Source organism: Alosa sapidissima, chromosome 2, assembly GCF_018492685.1.
Source record: "Alosa sapidissima isolate fAloSap1 chromosome 2, fAloSap1.pri, whole genome shotgun sequence".
Lineage (NCBI taxonomy): Eukaryota > Metazoa > Chordata > Actinopteri > Clupeiformes > Clupeidae > Alosa > Alosa sapidissima.
In genome coordinates, this window is record NC_055958.1 from 3459003 (window position 1) to 3481502 (window position 22500).

At 45.9% G+C, this 22500-nt stretch overlaps 1 protein-coding gene across 2 annotated transcripts in view; it reads right to left on the reverse strand.

Annotated features, from left to right (window-relative positions):
• The window catches only part of dnah7 (dynein, axonemal, heavy chain 7), an 89183-nt gene that overhangs the window by 29337 nt on the left and 37346 nt on the right, over nucleotides 1-22500 (reverse strand). For both annotated transcript variants that reach the window (XM_042073020.1, XM_042073031.1), the window contains 14 exons: nucleotides 20861-21016; nucleotides 19928-20096; nucleotides 19592-19718; nucleotides 15567-15786; nucleotides 14646-15272; nucleotides 13492-13737; nucleotides 12009-12238; nucleotides 10921-11251; nucleotides 9573-9919; nucleotides 8412-8592; nucleotides 7172-7357; nucleotides 5964-6127; nucleotides 5368-5522; nucleotides 1661-1851 (listed from right to left, as the gene is read on the reverse strand). In XM_042073020.1, coding sequence (XP_041928954.1) covers nucleotides 1661-1851; nucleotides 5368-5522; nucleotides 5964-6127; nucleotides 7172-7357; nucleotides 8412-8592; nucleotides 9573-9919; nucleotides 10921-11251; nucleotides 12009-12238; nucleotides 13492-13737; nucleotides 14646-15272; nucleotides 15567-15786; nucleotides 19592-19718; nucleotides 19928-20096; nucleotides 20861-21016 — 3330 coding nt within the window. The remainder of the gene's footprint in view (nucleotides 1-1660; nucleotides 1852-5367; nucleotides 5523-5963; nucleotides 6128-7171; nucleotides 7358-8411; nucleotides 8593-9572; nucleotides 9920-10920; nucleotides 11252-12008; nucleotides 12239-13491; nucleotides 13738-14645; nucleotides 15273-15566; nucleotides 15787-19591; nucleotides 19719-19927; nucleotides 20097-20860; nucleotides 21017-22500) is intronic.

Sequence of the window (22500 nt, forward strand, 5' to 3'; positions counted from 1 at the left end):
AATGGCCACTTAAGCGCACCTGTGACTGACAAATAAATAAATACATAAATAAATAAATAAAACTACCACTGACTTATCGAGTAAGGCTCTTAGCCAAGGCCCTCTTCTTTACTCTCTAAGCATGTTGGGGTTTTTTCCGGTGGCCCTCGTTCCCGGGGCTCGTTTGGTTTCACCCACTGCTCTGGTCAGGTTGGCCGGCTGCTCAGACAGAGCTGCTGGGGGAACCAGACGAGGTCTAATGCACCTCCATCGCCAGGTCAGGAGGCAGTCAGCCAGACCGCACCGCTCGCAAAAAACCCATCCAGATTGGCTTAATGGCCGACTGTAAAGCGGGCGCCCTGCAAATGACTGCCCAAGGGATGATCAACAGTAATGCCTCATCTTAATAATGCCATTTACTTTTATGCGCCACTTTTTCTAAATCGCTTTTTTTTCTGCCACGTTGTTTTTTAGCTGCGCTGTTCTTGGGGAGAGTGACAGTTACTTGCGTAGTGTGTGTGCTCTGAGCAGATTCAGACTGATAGACTCAGGGCTCATGTTAGGCAAGTGTGCATCATATTTGACCTTTTTTAACCATGCAAATGAATTCAATTAGTCCCGACACCGATTTTGAATGCAGCTTAGAAAGGGTCGTCGCCCCTGAAGAAAGGGCTGATGAAGACTCCGAGCTGAAACTTGACTTGGGAGGCGTCCTTGAGAAGATCTTGCTTTAATGAAAAATGTGTAAATGCAAATAGCAACAACATTTCTGGGCAAAAGACCACCACATTTCAATATGCACATAGAGAGTTATTTACGCAGTCATTTCCTGAATACTAATGCCTCACGGATAGGAGTTCACTTCGCTCCCTTTTTTTTGTCTCTCTGAGAGAATGCTTGTTTCAGGCGAGACCATCAAGAACTGCATCTTGCACAAAAACACAAAACTTTCTCAGCGTGAGTGTTGCTCACTATTACAGCAAATTGCAGGAGATTCTTTTCCTCGGCGCGTTTTCTGAGAGCCCACGCACGCAGCTGTTTGAAGGGGAATATAGGAGGATGCAGCTCTCATTAACATGCACAAACACACCTGCCTCGTCCAGCTGCCAGTTTGCAGTTTTACAGAAACATTAACAATTGATATTTGAGAGATAATGTCAAACGTGTTGTCTGCACTCGACACTGCTTGAGCTGCACTGCTGCTGGAAGATTGCTCTCCATGAGAACACAGCCCAAGAGGAAATCAATCAGTCAGTGAGGGAAAAACAAGATGGTGGTCCAGAAGATGCTCTCATGTGACTTCCATATCTAGACGTAGACTGATGCAGCAATTTACATCAGATGTATTAGATAAGCATTTACCTACAGCATTCTTGGAATGTGGAGACATTCTAGAAATGTAATGTAATGTATGTGTTTACTTCCGATGTGTGTGTGTGTGTGTACTATGGGCAGTGGTAGCGTAGTGGCTAAGGAGATGGGCTAGCATGCAGTGGTCCAAAAAGTTGTGGGTCGTGTTTGCCACCATTGTGCTCTTGAGCAGGGCATTTAACACTGATTATCTCCAGGACGACTGGCCCTGTGAAAACTGACATACGTAAGTCGCTTTGGATAAAACCATCAACCAAATGAATAAATCCATTTTAAAAAGAAATATATCTGCATTCAGTAAGAGCTTCACCTTGACTGAAGTCTCAGGTAGGTAGTGGGGGTTCCTGAGCTTGGTGGTGATGTAGAAGCGGAAGGCAGGCGCGTACTCGATGGTGGAGTCGCCGAGCCTGATGCAAATGCTGCCGCCCTGCTTGAAGGTCTGCTTGAGCAGCAGAGGCTCCAGGATTGGGTCCAGCTCCTCACCAATGTTCTCCAGCAGCACTACAGGTAGGAGGGAGGAATAAACATGGGCATGACAGCAGCATGTCAGATGCATCACTCAGTGCACATGCTGTCATTACTGGAAAGGAAGTTCATTATCTTGCTGTGTCTGGTTAAAGCAAAACTGAAAAGAAAATGAAATACAATTACACCTCTTTGCTTGGTATCTTTTATATGATGTATTATAATATCTTTATGTTTTTGTGTACAAACGTAATTTGCTGCCGTACCTCAACTGACTGACTCAACACAACTGAGTTGGCTATCCTAAAGATGATGTTTTTCAAGACTAACATTATACTAAAAACCAACAATGAAAATCTGAGGACTGTGAGAGCAAGTTGACATGCAAAACAACCTCCTGCAAAGTTACTTCTCCTGGAGTGAAATAGCATCCAAAAGGTCGTCGTGAGAGAAGTGACATTGACAAGCCCAGCGCTGTTCTAAAAGTTGAACAGATTTCATCTTTCAGCGCTCTGAGTGTGCGTGGCGAAAAAAAAAACAGTTAGCGGCAAGGCTTTTTTACCCGCCGAGGGCACTGAACGCTATGAACGTTGAACTTCATAGGATTTGTATAGAAAATTGCCGCCGTCAGAGCAAAAACCACTATTGGTGGACACAGGCTCTAAACCTATACAGCCCCAACTGTTGGTGCAGAAGCTTTTAGAACGCTTTCAGCTGGATACTAACACAGTTGGCTGGATCTTGGGACTTCCTCACAAACAGATCTCGGAGGACTTCGTGTGTTTTGGTTTTGTTAGTCTTCTGAAACATTTAATAAAATGTTCATCACAAACAGATCTCACAGAGGCTGGCTCTTCTCAGGGCTGCGTTCCCTCTCCTCTCTTTATGCCCTGTGCACTAACAACGGTTGAACCAAGATCGATAGCAGCCACATTGTGAAGTGACAGTCATTGTGAGCTTGCTGAAGGAGGAAGAAACATCACCCGGTCCTGTCATGAACTATTTTGTAAGATGATGTTGTGAAGCTTTCTTGGAACTAAATGTGACTAAGACCAATGGCACGTGCATTGATTTTAGACATAAGGACTCCAGCCTTGTCAAAACAAATGGTCAGGACATAGGAATAATCACAACAAGTATTTTGCGACTATAATTGATAACAAGCTGAGCTTAGACTGCAACACTAACAGGCTGTGTGAGAAAGGTCAACAGCGTCTCTATTGTCTGAGAAAGCTGGCTAAGTTTAATGTGGACAGGTCTCTGATGACTCTTTTTTTCACAAATCCTTTATAGAGTCAATCTTCACTTTTTCCCTAATCTGTTGGTATGCTTCAACCAATGTAAAACAGACAAATGCTATTTCAAAGGTCATTAAAGCAACACCATGGAGGAATTGATGACTATGCCACCTTGGCATCAATATTAAATTATATTTAGCGCTCAGAGAGTATCCAGTTCATAAAAAAAAAAAAAAACAGACTAAAAAAAAGTCATCCTACTACCCATCTTACAACATTACCTAGTGCAATATCAAGCGTACTACGCCTGTGCTGGCTATGCTAGAGACTTCATTCTCCCTATTATAAGCCTGTGCAGCACCAGCAAGTTAGAAGCGGTTATTTAAAGGTAAAAGAATAGCATTGTGTCGCTGTAAGGTGTGTAGCTGTGTCACTGGTGTTTAACAGAAAAGTCTGTCTGAGTTGTATAAGAAACAGCTTCAGAAGGCAGGATCCATTCTGTCTGAGTTGTATAAGAAACAGCTTCAGAAGGCAGGATCCATTCTGTCTGAGTTGTATAAGAAACAGCTTCAGAAGGCAGGATCCATTCTGTCTGACAGGACCCATCGCCTGCAGCCTGAATACCAAGCCTTGTCTGCTGGCTCAAACACTGACTAGCTAAAAAAGCAATAGATACAAACATTCCTTTGTACCCTCTATGACTAAACACCACAAGGAAACAAAGGTAATTTCAATATCCCTACAGTATCTCCATTTTTTCTCTAATCTATCTCAGGAGTATTTTAACTATATTTAATTATAAATACTGTGTGTGTGTGTGTGTGTGTGTGTGTGTGTGTGTGTGTGTGTGTGTGTGTGTGTGTGTGTGTGTGTGTGTGTGTGTGCTATTGCTGTAGACAAATACATTATTGTTCTACTACTATTGCCACTACTACTTCAATCTGAGCAAAGCAATAATTCAGTTCCAACACAGGGCTCAAGACAAGGTCAAACAAATCCCACTGTTCCCACTGCCTGTTGACTTGAGCCAAACGGAATCGACAAACCTCACAACGGCAGGTGGACAAGAGTGAGAAAAAGAGCAGCAAAAAGACAAGGAGAGACAGTGGGAGAGAGAGAGAAAGAGAGAGAGAAAGAGAGAGAGAGAGAGAGAGAGAGAGAGAGAGAGAGAGAGAGAGAGAGTGAGAGAGAGAGGGGGGGGGGGAGAGAGGCAATTGGCACCAGTCAGATTCCATGGCTCATTTGCCTATCAGGTTCCACTCCCACCTGGGGGCCTCCTGCGGGACACTGGAGGCGTGAAATGAAGACAGGAAGAGCGGCGCCTTCGGCTCCCACTCATCAGCAAACAACCCTCAGAGGTGGGGGCAGATGGGGCAGAGAGAGAGGGGTGGAGAGGGGGAAGAGAGGAGTAGAGAAGGGAAGAGAGAGAGGAGTAGAGAGGGGGAAGAGAGGAGTAGAGAAGGGAAGAGAGAGAGGGGTGGAGAGGGGGAAGAGAGGAGTAGAGAAGGGAAGAGAGAGAGGAGTAGAGAGGGGGAAGAGAGGAGTAGAGAAGGGAAGAGAGAGAGGGGTGGAGAGGGGGAAGAGAGGAGAAGAGAGAGGTGGAGAGGGGGAAGAGAGGAGTAGAGAAGGGAAGAGAGAGAGGGGTGGAGAGGGGGAAGAGAGGAGAAGAGAAGGGTAGAGAGAGAGGTGGAGAGGGGGAAGAGAGGAGAAGAGAGAGGTGGAGAGGGGGAAGAGAGGAGTAGAGAAGGGTAGAGAGAGTGGTGGAGAGGGGGAAGAGAGGTGTAGAGAAGGGTAGAGAGAGAGTGGAGAGGGGGAAGAGAGGTGTAGAGAAGGGTAGAGAGAGAGGTGGAGCGGGGGAAGAGAGGTGTAGAGAAGGGTAGAGAGGGAGGAGTAGAGAAGGGTAGAGAGAGAGGAGTAGAGAAGGGTAGAGAGAGAGGAGAAGAGGGGGAAGAGAGGAGTAGAGAAGGGTAGAGAGGGAGGAGTAGAGAAGGGTAGAGAGAGAGGTGGAGAGGGGGAAGAGAGGAGTAGAGAAGGGTAGAGAGAGAGGTGGAGAGGGGGAAGAGAGGAGAAGAGGGGGAAGAGAGGTGTAGAGAAGGGTAGAGAGGGAGGTGGAGAGGGGGAAGAGAGGAGAAGAGGGGGAAGAGAGGAGTAGAGAAGGGTAGAGAGGGAGGAGTAGAGAAGGGTAGAGAGAGAGGTGGAGAGGGGAACCGAGAGCCTCCACACATCACTATCAAACGCTCCAAAAAAAGGAGTTGTGAGTGGTAATACAGAGACCCCTGTAGGCGGGCAGTGGTACTGCACGTGTGCTGCTGACCTGGCGTGCCGAACTGGATGCAGTTCTCCAGGGTGCGCACAAAGTCGCCGTCGCTCAGCTTGATGATGTGCAGGCTGTTGGCCTTCTCCATGTTCTTCACCCACTTGTTGGCCTGGCCCTGCGGGTCAATCATCAGAGGCCAGCGGCGAGCGTTGCTGTGAGGAGAAGATAAGGAGGAGAGGAAGAGGAGGGGTGAGTGGGAGGAAGATGCGACGGAGAGTAGATGTGAGGAGAGGTGAGATGAGGTGAGAGGGGACAGCGGAGTCAGGAGGAACTATTTTTTTTTGGTGTAGAAATGCGAGAGGACTACAGTGCCGTGCTGCATACTGAACACTTAATACGTGGCCTGTGTCCAGATTTCTGCTGGACTGGTAAACAACAACTGGCTACTGCCCCTGTTCCAGTGGGTAGTTTGACATGGAGGGCTATAATATGACATGTGCAAATCCCCAACTGCTACACCTGCATTACTGACTATATCTCCACACTTCAGGAGCCTAGCGCCCGTGTCCAGCTAGCTCTGTAATGACCACAGGTTGTTTGGGTTTGTTTGCATGTTCACATTGCTGGTGCCGGGGGGGGGAGGGGTCACTCACGAGATGATGATGCCATTGTCGATGGAGAAGCTGTCGGACGGCAGGCCAGCGATGGTCCAGCTGCGGATCTTCACCAGCTCCCCCAGGGAGTTCATCAGGGACATGTTTTTGGAGCAGGGGATCTCTCTGGACTTACACAGGTCCATCCACTCTGTAGTGGCTGCCTGGTACACACACACACACATAAAGAAAAGTACACAATGGCATGTCAGGTGTTGAAAAGCATTTGTTCCGCTACACACTCCAGCATAGCCTGGGGCCACTAAAGACCCCTATTCATGCCAGTCACTTCTTCGGCTGTCCCTGCAAAAACTGCAGCAAAATAAACAAATCTCACTTCCTCTGACAAGCTCTCTAGATTGTTACAATGTTTTCTTTTAGTTTGTGTTTCTTTGGAATAGAATACAATATGAACAAAAAAAGAAAAGCTTGATTTTTGGTATGGAAAACAGTGAAAAATCTGAAAACATCTAGTGGAGTTCCAAACTAAATCTTTTCCCTGTGGCACTAATATTTAACGGGCCTCATTCATTTTTTATGTGCGTGGCTTTTGTTGTTAAAAACAGACAACTGATGAGGAGCATGTGTAGCGGCATCTGCTTGGGAGAGACAAAGGGACTGCTTTAATATGCCCCCCTATGAGTTTCATAAAGACAGAGACGGTTAAATATTAAAGTAGCTGGCATCCCACGGTCACGTACACATCAAACAGTGCAATGGTGAGTGGAAGCCTGGGACACTAGCACACACACACAAACACGCACACACATACCCTTACACACACACACACACACACATACACAAACACGCACACCCTTGCACACACACGCACACAAACACAGACACACACAAACACACACACACACAAGCACAGCACGTGGTTGTAGTGGATCAGAGTGTGCCTGGGCCTTCAGTCATCCATGCGCTCCCATAGTGAAGCTGATGCTGGTATGGAGCTGTACCCCGCTGCTCTGTTTGTGACTGATGAACCGACACAGACTTTCATGTTTGCATGCATTATACGGCCATACACACAGTACATTTCATGGTGTGAATCAGCAGGCATTATTTACCATCTGTGTATGCTACACTTGGACTCGGTCTTATTTGAGCTCAGATATCTTGTGTGTGTGTGTGTGTGTGTGTGTGTGCGCGTGCGCGTGTGCAGTGATGTATAGCTGCTTGGGGTCTCGGAGCTCTGCGCTCACCTGTCTGTAGCTGGACGTGAAAGCCCCCAGGTAGGCCACGATGGCCGCCGAGATGAGGATGTCTCCGGTCAGATTGGTGTAGAGCTCGCCCAGGTGGAGCGCCATCTCGCTCCAGCGAGTCTTCTCCCCGCCCAGGCCGCCGATCAGCTGTTCGGCACGCTCCAGCTTCCTGCTGCACAGCTCCACCTGGGGGTTGGGAGGAGGAGGAAGGGAACGCCGCCATGTTACAGGTCACGCTTGTGAAAACATTGTTTATAGGGGAGACGGTGATAAAATGGCATGACGGGCAAGGTCACCCATTTGTGTGGCCTCTCCCGACATCTGCTCCCTTGTAAACAAGTAAACCTGCTACTGTGAAACACCGTTCTGTCTGGCCAAGGTCAGATTCCGAGACAAATTAGCGCCTTCCTCTCCAGACATGTACTCTATTAGAGGTCACGGATTGTGTTTATATTTATCTATCTATTTATTTATTTATTTATTCCCACGAGTAAATCATTGATCTGACATGTTACGCGGTGGGAGCAGCCACTTGAGAGATCAGACGACATAAATATTTTCTTCCCTTTGAAACGCACTGGTGGAGAGACGAGGGTGGAAGAGAAAGATGAAAGGCGGCGAAATGGGACACAACAGAGAGACAAGACCCTCACGGCAGGAGAGCTGCCCAGACCCCCGGTGACTGACACTCTTCCTCCACAGACAAATGCGTGCAGAGATGGCAGGGGACCATTGGGAGCGAGTGAGAGAGCGAGAGAGAGAAACAAAGAGGAACGCGTCGGGTGATATTCTTTGTGGCTTCAAAGCACACAGAGCAAGAAGCAGCAAGAAAATAAACAGATGCCGAGGGAAGGGAGAGAAAAAAGTCTTTTGAAGGCAAAAATAAATTCTAAACTCTCAACAAATATGCAAACAAATTTGACAGATGGGTTTTGTTGATTTATGATCTTTTGCCATCTATTTGACAAATTACGGGGACACACAAGACATTTCTGCAGTTTTCACCAAAATTATGTTCCGAGGGGAAGAAAATTACTCAGATGGAATCCTCAAATGTCATGCAAACCACATCAAAACCAAATAACGCTTAAACAAATAGCATCTTCAGAAACAAACAACCAACACCATCAGAACCCACAATGTCCTTGGACTCATTTAAAATGAAATAAATAATGATAAGAAATTCCAGCAGTTGAGTGTTCATGTTAAGGTCAGAATGACTGTGGCCTGTCCAGCTCACCTGGTTTTCCAGGTCAGCCTTCTTGGTCTTATTGGCCTCCAACGTCTCCTGCAGATTGGCCAGTTTGTCCTGGACCTCTTTAAGGGCGGCCTGCTTCTTCTGGAGGCTCTCCATGGCAACCTTCAGCTCGCCCTCCGCCTGCGCCAACTTCTCTTTCTTCGGAGCCACCACCTTGGCAACCCTGAGGGCAGAGAGGCAAAGGGCATCTGTCCTTCTCTCTCCTTCTCTCTCCTTCTCTCTTCTTTTCCTCCAGTGTTTCCCATACATTCAATTATTTGTGGCGGCCCACCACAATATCAACATTGACCACCACACAAGGATTTTCCAGGTTGTACTAAATTGTGCTTAAATCTGGTTAGCATCATAACCACGCTGTGCTAATTTGTTAAACTGTGCTAAACTGTGCTAATTTGTTAAACTGTTGCATTCAAGTTAATTCTACAAACCAACCACTACAAATGGAATTCAATTCTCTGGGAAACACTGTCCTCCCAAAAGTGAGCATTTCCAAGCCTCTCTCCAGCAAAGTGTGCGGTGGAGTTTGAGGAGAACATTGTGTTTAGAAAATGATCGATGTTATGCAACCAAATGTTTAAGAAACAAATATGAATTCTGAGCTCATCAACTTACAAATGCACAGACATTAAACATTTCTCTACTCTGCCTGTAACTGTCTTATGCATATGCCAAACCTGGGTGTGTGCTTGAGAGTTTTTTAATGTACAGCTCTGGAAAAAAATGAAGTGACCACTGGACATTTTTAGGATGTCATCCTGCGGTTGCTGAGTGACATTCGAATGAGTTGACGGTCATATTCAAAATTAAGAGACCACTGCAAATTTGAATATGACCGTCAACTCATTTGAATGTCACTCAGCAACCGCAGAATGACATCAGAAATGTGCAGTGGTCTCTTCATTTTTTGGCAGACACTTCTATTTGTGGTGACATACGGTTGCGGCACAACAAACAGTCTTGACCTTGGAGCAAACAGGAAGTACTAATTCTACTGAATTTGAGAGAGTGCAAAAGAGTCCGGGTAAAGAAGTGCACAGTAAGAGAGTTAGGCATGTTAAGGTATTAGAGGTGTTGACAAACAAGACGCTCTTGTGTTTGCTTTTGTGTTTTGTTTGTCATGATTCCCATGGTAACCATACTAACTTGTCATAGGAGTCCATGGCGCACACCCATTTGCAGAGACCCTCGGCGGCAGTGGACGCCACGCGGATCTTCTCGGGGACGAAGTCCGGGTTGGTAATGTACTTGTTGCGGATGATGGCAATCTGGCTGGGCGGGATTGCGTCCTTGTTGTACTCGTGCAGACTCTGCAAGAACTTCATGTCGCCCAGCAGCTTCTTGGCGGGGCCCCAGTAGTCCTCCACCTTCTTGCCCGAGCCTGACGGGTCGGGGATGCGGTCAGGCTTGATGCCCTTTAGGATGCAGATGGCCTCCATCACCAGCTTCACGCCGGCCGGTGGACTCTTCATCGCCTTCACCATGGTGATGTCCTACAAAGGATAGAAGAGGAGCAATGCTTTTATTACCTAAACTTCTACTTAACAATGAGGCGTTGTCATTAAATGCCATGTCACTTAGTTTGATGAAAAATGCTATTTGCCACCTTAACTAAATAAATGAACAGTAATATTCTGTAATACACACACATATAAATATTGCAATTGTAATACATATTGCAATATGTAAGGCATAATGTATAGAATGCTGGACAAAATAAGTCCCTTCAGGACGAAATAAGACCGCGTCGGGGTCCTGTTCGCCCTGTCGAGACTTATTTTCCAATAATGACCGGCGTTCTACACATTATCCCACTTATTACACGGTTACTTGCAAAAACGAAAAATAAACTCCACACGGTATGACTCTTTATATTTATTTGTTACCCTTTCATAGTGGCTTTTACAGAAACAAATAGTTCGCAACACACGCTGAACTTGAATCAAACATTCTTTTGAACACAGCTGATCAACCGTCTGCTTCCAATGCTGAAGTTCCAATGCAAGAAGTGACCTGACTACTTGCGGACTGATATAAAAGACGTGAATGTCAAGCACAAAACCCATTTTCCTTGACAGAGGTCTGTTATACTTTGCAACGACCTGTTATCGAGAAATAGCAGACCACCGAACGTTGGGAATGCCCATTCAAGTGAATGGAGCATTCTGCAGCATTATGAAGAGCCGAGTAATATATATATATGTACATATCTATTGAAATGCTTTATCTTGTATCAATATCTTAGAATCATATTACTTCATTACTTTATACTGTAAAGTATTCATTTGGTTTGGTTGATGATCAGACAGTGTGGGAAGTCCCACAGTAATAACACAAGGAATTTATATCTCTCTTGTGTACAGGTGTATTCTGTATTCTGAATCGTATGCCATTGACATCATCTATTGGTTTCTGTGACCCAGAGGAGTGAAATAGACCTCTGTGGCATTATTTAGCAGACTGCCCCTCCCCCTCCCCCTCTCCTGTGCCTCACCGCTTGGGTGAGAGTGTTCAGGGCTGCGAGGGCCGACTCCAGCACGGGCATGGCCACAGCGAGGTCGGCGTCGCACTCGTCCTTAATGGCCTTGGCGGCCATGGCCTGGTCGTTGGCCACCGCCTCGTCCACGCGCACCACCTTCTCTGTCTTGGCCACCTCCACGGACTCGTGCTCGATGATCACCATCATCTGGTCCACCTCCTTGCTGGCCACCTTTAGCTGCGGCTGCAGCGCCTCCAGCTCCACCTGCATGGTGGCCACTTGCGACGCGGCCGACTGCAGCTTGTCCAGGCCCACCTCATAGCGCCGCTTCAGTGTCATCACCTCGCTGGACACACACACACACACACACACCAGCAGGGTCAGGGACACCATCATCATCAAGCACTATAATTTCTGGGGCAGCGCTGACACAAGATGTGTCAAACAGACCCAAAGGCCTATGTTCCACACAGGAGAAAAGAAAGCTTAGGTCAAGTGAGTCATTATCAACATTTTCAACATCAGCATCATCCTCTCATATTCACAAGCTCCAAAGGTTGTTGAACTAATCAAAAAAACTATGTTTTAATAATTTATTTTAGTAGTAGAAATAGTTATATAGCTCTTATTATTTTCTTTTACTTCCTCTCTGGCATTGGAAGTAATTACTGTCACTCTTAGCCATTATTTTCTGTTCTCCATTGACAAACTAGACAAAACAGGAATCATAAAGCTACAATCCTACCATACTGTAAGGCAGGGATCACATTAGCCAGCGGCAAGTTTCCTATTCTTCTCTATGGTTCATTAGCGGAACGGTGGCAATGCTGGCGTAAAGCTAGCGTTGAACAAGCTGAGCGTTGAACTTGGTTCAACTTTCAAAGCGCAACGCGAGCGTATTCAATTGACAAACCGTTTGTGTTGCTTAGGAACGAGATAAAACTTATTATGGTCTGAGCGTTGCATTACGTTTGCCGCTTGCCGCTGGCTGATGTGATCCTCGCCTAATGCTATCATGCATAATGCTAATGCTCTTTTGTAGCATTAGCATGTAGCATGACCCCCTAATCATCCTCCCAACTCATGCCAGGCGTGGCCCTTACGCTCTCTTCTTCTGCAGCAGCGTCTTGAAGGTGGAGATGAGCTCCAGGTAGGAGGTGGGGGTGACGTAGTTGTGGCGCTGCAGCTCGGCCAGGAAGCGGGCCGAGAGGTTGATGGTGGACGTGTGGAAGCTCTTGCACATGTTGATGCAGCCCAGGCGCGCCTCGTCCTCCATCTCCACGTCCTCCAGGAAGCGGGAGGCCACGGCCTGCAGGGCGTCCTCCGGCCAGCTCTGAAACGGAAGAGAGAGAGCGAGAGAGAGAGAGAAAGAGGCTGTCACATCTTCAGCTCCAAAACTCAGCATCAAACACACACACTGGGCTATCGTAGGCTATGGTATGGCTATGGTATGGTATTCCCTCCAATATAATACAACACATTGGGTTTGGCAACAAATTTGGCAATACTACTTTCACACAAGTGATGGCACCCCTGCTTGGAGACAGAAGATTGTCCGTTTTGCTTTCAAGGATTTCATCTGCAATGGGAAAAAATGGAACGACATGTATGCTTACTTTATGGACTCAACTCAACTTGGACTCGACGTGGATCGACTCGGACTCGACTCGGACTTGACTCGGACTTGACTTGGAATTTTTTTAATGACTTGGACTTGACTCGGACTTGAACACTGGGGACTCGAACCTGGGCTCGAGGCATAGTGACTTGACTACAACACTGATACACACAGACACACACAGACACACAGACACACACACACACACACACACACACACACACACACACACACACACACACACACACACAACACAGTGTGTGGCCGACACATCTCCTGCTGACACAGGTCTGAAATTTGTAATTAGTTCCAACACGCCGCTCGCTTTCATAGAAGTTCGACATAATTGGGATGACAGACAATAGATGAACCTGATCTGAAAAGACGCGACCTGGTGAAGTTACACCAAAACCAGAGATGCTCATTGTGTACAATTAGTGTTTCGCCACTGCAGGCCTCCGCTGCAACACACATAATAAACTGCGCTCAGAGAGTTTGATTTTTCATTTAGCAGATGGCACCCTCATCAAAGCAAATTGACTGCCACTTCAATTCAATTTTTGTCACATTGAGTTTTTTCTGACAATGCCAGTTGGTGCTCCACAGTGAATCAGAGGTCTGCCAAACAATGCCAGATGAACAAAAGAGGTTGGAAGTAGACAATACTCATGTATGTGTGTGTGTGTGTGTGTGTGTGTGGGTGGGTGGGTATAGGGAGGGCGGATGGGGAGGAGGGGTGACAGTAGACAGAGTGACTGAGTGTGTGTGTGTGTGTGTTGGGAGAATGACAGTAGACAGTGGCTGTGAGTGTATTTGTATGTGTGTGTTTGTGTGTGTATGTTAGTGTGTGTGTAAAGGGGGGGGCGGTAAAAGTAGACAGTGGCTGTAAAAGTGTGTGTGTGTCTGTCTGTGTGTGTGTATACGTGTGCAAGTGTGAGTGTTCACACGCTGGTGGCAGCAGGGCTGACCTGGAACCAGTCGATGGTGCAGCAGTTGATGAGCGCGGGGAATCGGCGCAGGCGGCTGCGGAAGGCGTCTCCGATGGGGCTCATGGCCAGCACCACGTGCAGCTGGCTGCGGCAGCGCTCCAGGAACATGTTGAAGAGCGCCAGCGGGCTGCCGTCCGTCTGCTTGTCCCGCTCACGCTGACGGTCCAGCACGCGCATGCGCTCGCAGATCTCCTGCTTCTCGTCCACCGCAAACAGGTTGGGCACCTTGGATAGACACATGGATGTTTTCATTTAGATACAACAGTTTGTTTCGGGATTTAATTAACTTTTGGATTGTTTGATTATAGTGCTAAATGGGACTGTCGCAGGAGACGTACTGTAGGCCTATCAGCCATCGAAATGAAAGCTCATATGGGGGTAATATTGTGGAAACAACTGAAAAAAACGTCGGGTAAATATATGGTCCATACATTAGCATACTGGCGCGCATAGACTCAAAGCGGCAAAAACCGGCGTTCCTAACCCTGCTCACAAGTGCCACCTGGTGGTTGTTTGGGTCATTGCAGCTTCATTGGGGAAATATAAATAAAAGACACGTGATTCACGCGTGAAGTCACGTGAGAATCACACGGGAAGCCAGACAATTCGAAGTAGTACCCACTGTAGATTGATAGATAGATAGATAGATAGATAGATAGATAGATAGATAGAGAGATAGAGAGATAGATAGACAGATAGACAGCCAGATACTTAGTTCACCCCGAGGGAAATTAAGACATACAGTAGCTTACATGACACAGACAGAACAAGACAAACAATCAACAAGTAGGGGATAATGTATCCGACAGGGCGGACAGGACTCTGACGTGCCAGCGGAGCACATGTCTGTTATACAGAAATATCAGACCTCCGAACGTTGGGAAGGCCCATTCAAGTAAATGGAGCATTCTGCAGCACTATGAAGAGCCGTGTAATACAGCAATGAGGAAAATACAATAGTAAGATGATAGTCCATCTACCAGCTTTGCTACAGCAACTGACACAGTGTCAAAGTACGTATAAGTGAAAGTAACGCTGTTAGATGTTTTTGGATAGGTGTCCATGGAGATGGAGATAGAGCAGAGCAAGGTGATTACCAATGGCAGAAAATAATGACATAATGACATAATTACCTCGCCCGTGTTCAGCAGGTTGCTCACGTCCTCCAGGAAGGACTCCATCTTGATCTGCGTGTCGGTGAAGAGGAAGACGCCGTGCATCTCGGTGGACGTGGACTTGCGCATGAAGACCTTGAGGTCGTCGCGCCACTCCGTCATGCCGTAGCTCTTGGAGATCTCCACCTGGAAGAGCTCCGTCTCGGCCATGTGCGCCGCCAGGCGCGTGAGCGACTGCCGCCCGCTGCCGCCCACGCCCACCAGGAGGGCGTGGCCGCGCGGCTGCTTGATGACGCGCGAGATGCGGCACACGTGCTCGATAGCGAAGCGGAAGAGCACCAGGTTCATGGGCGCCTTGCTCACATTGTTGTACTCCTCCAGGTGGCCCTCCACCACCTGCCGCAGGGGCTCCAGATCGGCCACCTCCCGGTAGTTGCGGTCATTGCCCTTGGGGTCGTGGAAGTCGCAGAACATGAGGCTGCGCAGGTCATCCTCCGTCACGCACGCGTCATTGTTTTGGTCCAGGTGCTGGAAGAGCTGGTGGAAGTTCTCTTTCAGGTGGCTGTCGCACACGTTCTGCAGGCAGCCCACCATCCACGCCTGGTCAGACTTGTACACCAGTCTGTCGTAGTACACCCGCTGGACCTGATGGACACAGACAGAGAGGCAAGAAATTAACATAGGAGCATTTCTGCATCAATAATATTCAATTATCCACAAGTGTAATGTATATAGTGTTTTTATAATGTTATCATTATTACTATGAAAAACTTTTTTTACAGAACAATTTTTAATGCCCTCAATTTAATGGCCATTTCCATTTATCTATAAGCTTGTTTTGTAGTATTCCCAATAAAAACGGTATTCAAGGCTAAAGGCTGTATTATTCAACTGGTCATATAGGGACCCACTGGGAAGGGCTGCCCACATAGGGATTACCTCATGCACCCAGAGGCGCTTGATGGCTTTGGGGTTGTCGGCCGTCTCTGGCCTGGACAGACAGACTCCCTGGATGACTCGTGAGAAGTCACGGAGGTTGAATAGGTAATGGGACTTGGCGGGGGTGGGCAGAAGGTTCTTAGTGGCTTCCTGGTACACAAACATGGTGCCGTTTATAATCTGAGGGGTCAGGCTGGCAAATGGCTTCGGGAATGCAAACCTGGGAATGAGTTTAACCACAATTATTTACCACAAACACAGTGCTTCTCAATACTGAAGTGCTTCTTGAATTTCCCCATGGAGATCAATAAAGTATCTATCTACTGCCATGACTCCAAACTGCTTATCACAGGTGTTATCAACTTACTTACTACTTATCTATCTATCTATCTATCTATCTATCTATCTATCGTTATTTAAGTTAAACAAAAACATATTAAATCAGGGGTGTCAAACATAAGGCCCGGGGGCCAGATCCAGTCGGCCAGCAGCTTTCATGCGGCCCCCCCCGATGTTTTGGGTAGGAGGGGAAAATTAGTGCCAAAACAAGATATTCACATCCAGTTGTCTTCAATAATGTGTAATACAGTTTTTCTCAGTCACTTTGGTGCTTTTAACATTTGCACAGCAGTTAGTGCATTTCTCAAAACAATTAGTGCAAACTGCAAAACCTCGTGGATAACCTGCAAAAGCACGTCACTTGCTCAAAATGGATAGTCCGTTCCTCAAAAGCAAGTATTTATGTCAATGAAACTGCCAGTGTCATCAAAATGAGAAGTCTTGACACCATCGTTTATGAACAAGATAGTCAAATGGCTTTGTCATGTTTTCATTATGACACATTGTTACACATTCTCTCAGTGTTTTCCAATGCAAAAGGTCAGAACTCGGTGACACTACCTTAAAATGCTCAAGACAGCACTATACAGTACTTGTACAACCATTTGAAAACTACAGTAAAGTTACAAATTGCTGTAGTTAGGGGAGTAAGTGAGTACAAGACACTGAGGGCCAGATGTACTAACGCTTTTGCGCCCACTTCAGGCGTATTTGTTTCGCAACGTGCGTGTAAAATCATTGCGAGGTACAGTACTGTATGTACAAACAGGCCGCAATGATGTAAAAGCGCAAACTGCCTGTCGTGGGAGCTGAAAGTGGCAGATTGCGTTTTTAATGTCATGCATATGCATTCATGGGAGGATCCAGGGGAAAGTGGGAGTTTAGCGTAAAAAGATGGGAGGGGAAGAGTAAAGAGCGCCTAGTTATGTATTCCGCGGTATGTACAAAGACTGCTCCTGAAAGCGCACGTCAATTCTGCGCCTAAATACTTCCGCCTTGTAAAAGCAGGTGTTAATCCAAATTGCAGTTCAATGCGTCAATAAGAGAACCTTTCAAAGACAACAGAATCGCTATTTAGAGCACCAGTTTTGTAAGTCTTTGTACTGTAGGGGAGACCGGGTATGGTTGTAACACATTTTTCTTCAGCACCTAAAACTACCATTTCTTTTAAAGCTACAGTTCTGGAACTTTTTGGCAAAGTAACCACATTTGTCTACTACAAGTGGCAACCATTTAAATCTCTTCAACTATATTACAGAATTTGTGAGATTATGACAAATACAGTGTGTACCTTTGTTACAACCTACCCCACTACTGGGGTAGATTGTAACACCTATTGGGGTAGATTGTAACAGGTACAAAAAAAATGCAGAAAAACAATGGAATTCCATTTGATATACTGATTTATTGCATAAACAGGGTACACAAGGTGTGAAAATAGATTCACCAACATATTGTATACCATACAATCCGTTCTTCACATAGAGAATGAAGATCATATTAACGTTTTAAACTAAATATAAAAACCACAGCGTTTATACTTTTGTGTGTGTATGTATTTGTGTCTCTCATGGAAAGAGAGAGAGGGCTGAACAGTCACACACACAAAGATGAAATTAAACAGACATTAAATGGGTCTACTAGCCCCATTCCACAGGTTGTAACATATTCAAAAATTGTGTTACAACCTACCCCACCACTGTCATCCATTGTTTAGCTAGCTGTATTAGCATGGTGCTTTGACATTAGCAAGAGAGAGCTACACCATTCTTTACTAGACAAACTATAGTTTGACCTGATGTAACTCATACAACTGTATCTACAATGGTAAAAGCACTAGAAAAAAAAAAAAAAAAAAAAAAAAAGTTACTTTCTTACCTCAGATGTTGAATTTTTCTCCTTACTCCGGGATAAATGGCACTAACAACTTGAAAATGTCCATGTGTGATCGTTAAGGAAGTCTGAGCAGTCAGAAACTGTCACATGGCTCATATCTTATCCCTGATTGGTGGAATTGGTGATGTTACAACTCTCCCCATGTTACAACCATACCCGGTCTCCCCTACTATCAAAAGCAACATTAACTTTCGTTGGCCTTTCGAATGTCTTACTTTCACTTTCACGTCATTTACTTAAACTTTCCTACTTGCTAGATTTGACCAATCTTCCATAGCCTACATGCACAAGTATTTTAAGTAGAACTACTGATCTTAATTATCTCCTTACTTGTTGACATCTTATCATATGGTATTTTTTCATGATCGCTAAACGTTTGATTCTTTTTAATGTTGTCATCAGTTAACTTCATTCAACTGCGCTTGTAGGCGCTGGCATTCAGTTGTGGACGTTCGTAAATTGCGTTTATGAGAAAGGCAGAGAAAAGCGCAGTTTACACTAAGGATTGACGATTGATACAGTTTTTCTCAGTCGCTTTGGGGCTTTTCTCAGATCAGAATGAAAATTCTCATAACTTATAGTTCAACCTCCACAACATTTAGTCATTTGTGCACATCATAGTAGCAATTTCTCCTTCCTCTGAACAAATTGCAAATGCTTATGGACATGTATCAGTTGCTTTCGTACAATTCTCTGCTGTTTTATAACATTATCATTTGCTTATGTCATGTCAGTCAAAATGAACTATACTTATGGATGCTGAATAGTCATTCCCAATGAAACTAATAGTCTTCATTTCATTGCTTGAGTCATTACATACAAAATTGGTGAACTAGTTATCAAATTCTATCACAATGTTGTAGAATTGCAAAGAGCATATACAGTAAAACTGTGAAACGTACATATTCAGTGTCACTTACTCCACTCCACTAGGTTTTGCAGTTTGCACTACTTCTCATTTGTTTTGAGAAATGCACTAACTGCTGTGCAAATGTTACAGTAATAGTGATGTGAGAAAAGCACCAAAGCGACTGAGAAAAACTGTAAATACGACGGAAACTTGGGTCTGACAGCGTTCGCAATGTGCGGTTTGTCCATGGCGCTGATAACGTTGCAAATGTACGTACATCTGGCCCTGAATATGTACGTTTCACAGTTTTACTGTATATGCTCTTTGCAATTCTACAGCATTGTGACAGAATTTGATAACTAGTTGACCAATTTTGTATGTAATGACTCAAGCAATGAAATGAAGACTATTAGTTTTATTGGGAACAACTATTCAGCATCCATAAGTATAGTTTATTTTGACTGACATGACAAATCAACTGATACATGTTCAAAAGCATTTGCAATTTGTTCAGAGGAAGGAGAAATTGCTACTATTATGTGCACAAATGACTAAATGTTGTGGAGGTTGAACTAATAGTTATGAGAATTTTCATTCTGATCTGAGAAAAGCACCAAAACAACTGAGAACTGCAAGCAATATATCTATGATTAGCACTACAAACTATCCTCAGGAAGGAAGATGCAGAGCAAACTGACATGGGAAGACCAGTATATGACAGCAGTACATGATCTGTACTTGTTTGCTTATCCCTGGGTATAGTAAAGGAGGATATCATCAAACAAAAATCTGTTACCCACGCAGAAATATGACAATGACCCGGACCATGACAGCCCCCACGAGGTCTCATTCCAACAAATCCGGCCCACTGCCTAATATGAGTCTGACACCCCTGTATTAAATCATACTGAATCTGGGGTGAAGGAATTCAGTGAGTTACCGAATGGTCAGGTGCCAATCGAGGATGCGGGAGAAGATGGTGTACATGGTTTTCTCATCAAAATCATTAATCGTCACCGTGTTGAAGTGGCGAAGGAATCGGGGTGTCACTGGGTTTCTTCCACCACCTGAGAAGAAGAATCAACAGAACACCAAGGCTATACAGTAATCTCGTTCATTTGTTAAGATTAACAAACATAAACTTTCCTCACCTGAAGTGGTGATTTAATTCATTAAAAACAGTTTGGCTTCACGCATATCCTGAAAATAATGATTGCTTGGTCTTCCATCATCTGTCCACTCCAAATAAGGGGAAGGGTGGTTTGGGTGGACTCACCAGGCGGGCCCATGGCGCACATGATCTGGATGTCCACCAGGTTGAGCATGGAGCAGTCCTTCAGGTCGTACCAGTTCCAGTGGTCCAGCCACTGCCTCAGGAGCTCCACGGGTGGCTGGGCGCCATAGGTCTCGAGCGCTGGCATGTTCACGTCGTCCACAAACACCACCTGCCCCACACAGTGAGAGACAGTATGCAGCGGCAAAACACCCACCAAACTCCATGCTGCCACTTCACTTCTTTGTCTTTACTAATAAGATAGCGGTCAAAAGTTCTGTTCAACATACTGTTGCCACTTTACTCTTTATGTCTTCTCTCTCTCTTTAGAGGCTCGGTGAACACTGTACATGCTCTCTGAGGGAGTTGGCTTATGGACACATTAAGACAACACGTCTGGTCTGCAATAATGTATCCGTCTATCCCATATATATGTGCATATCCCACACACACACACAGACCCAGACACAGACACAGACACACACACACACACACACACACACACATATATATGCATATCTCACACACACACACACACACACACACACACACACATATGCATATCTCACACACACACACACACACACACACACACACACACACATATATATGCATATCTCTCTCTCACACACACACACATACACACACACACACACACACATCACACATATATATGCATATCTCACACACACACACACACACACACACACACATATATATGCATATCTCTCACACACACACACACATGCATATCTCACACACACACACACACACACACACACACACACATATATATGCATATCTCTCACACACACACACACACACACATACACACATATATATATATGCATATCTCACTCACACACACACACAGACACACACACACACACATACACGCACACACACCTGTCTTACACCTGTGCAACATCTGCTTACCGTTCTCTTGCCCATGGGAGGGCCGTACAGCCCCTTTCGGCGCTTGTCCAGCTTGGACATGATGATGTTCTGGGTCTGTGCCGCCGTGGTCTGCGCCGAGAAGTTGATCTGAAGCGGGATGTACACGTCTTTGGGCAGCCGCCTCAGCAGGAAGTCCTACACACAGAGAGGAGGCCAACTTGTACAGGAGACATGGCAAAGAGGTTTGGAATGTACTCTGGATGAGGCATTTCAAGATCACATTGGACAAGCATTCCAGAGTACACAGTGTAAATAAATTGAATGGGTGAACATGTGAGCTGATGGTCAACTTATTTAACTTGACAGCCTTGGTAGATACTGTATGAAAGCTGACAATAAGGAAATAAGTGAAGATGTTCCCTTGGTATGTCAAAACTTTCTATAACCACCTCATGATTGATGCTTTTATCTTGGGTGTTTAGGAATCAGAAGAAAGTCCATCGTTCAATGCATGGGTATGTGACGAAAAGCCATACATGCTTTCATATAACAGACAGCTACTTTTTACACTAACTGTGGAAAAGAGAGAAAAAAGTGACTTGTCTCAGAAGACTGGCTTGTCAAATGAAGTGTGGGCTGCTACTTCACAAAGAGATGTTGAGCAATTTTGAAGGCATTGTGTTAAGTTAAGTGTGTGCCAGTTCCCCTCTTCAAAACTGATGTTTAAAAAGAACTCCTACACAAAAATGTACTTTGGTGGCTGCCGTGAACCTTAAGCATGTAACAGTTAATGTGGTTTGAAACCGGCAAAAGCGGTGCACACTAGGGGTGTGTGTGTGTGTGTGTGGGGGGGAGGGGGGGGGGGGGGGGGGGGGTTGGACACCGCGACGCCATACGAGCGTAACGAGGCGGATAATGGATGAGGCCGTTAGCGTGATGGATCTGGGCCGCAGCCGCGTCTGCCCAACCTACCCCACACACACCCACACACACACACACACACACACACCTTCCTTCAGAAAGAAAGAAAGGAAAGAAAAAAAAAACAGAGAGCAGCTTGCGCTGTCCGCTCTTCCAAGGAGCTGGTCGGCGGGGTTTGGCACGGTGTGCAGCAGTTGGTCTGGGACCTCGGGCTCATTTATCAAAGCCGGCCTAACCCCAAACCCCAACCCATCCCCACTCACTCACTCAGTCACCCCCCCACCAGTTGCCACCACCACTGGCTCCCATTCACACATCCACCCCCGGGCACCCTTGCTGCGCCAGACACACAAACTCCCGACTGGGCACGGCAGGCCTGTCAGATGTCCAGCAGCTCTTGAGACTGGCCGGAGCTCCTTGGCCATTCGCAAAAACGTTGCTGGCGGACAGCTCGATGAGCGCGGCGCCTGGACACTGTGCCGCGTGGGCAGCGGAAGAGAGCAGTCTAGTCCACCCTACTTGCTGCTGGACCATGGGCATTCCAAACACATTCCAAACGGCCCTGCCAAAGGGCTGAATTTGTGCAGGAGCAACAAATAAGGAGTGGAAATAAACAGGACAGCCTGGGGTTGTTACTGCGTTTGGACCTCTGCAGGGTGCACAAGGCCCAAGAAACAAGAGAACCACGAGAAGCAAGAGAAAAGAGAATTGACACACTTGAAACACAGTCTGACTAAAGTTACGGTCTGAGGAGCCTG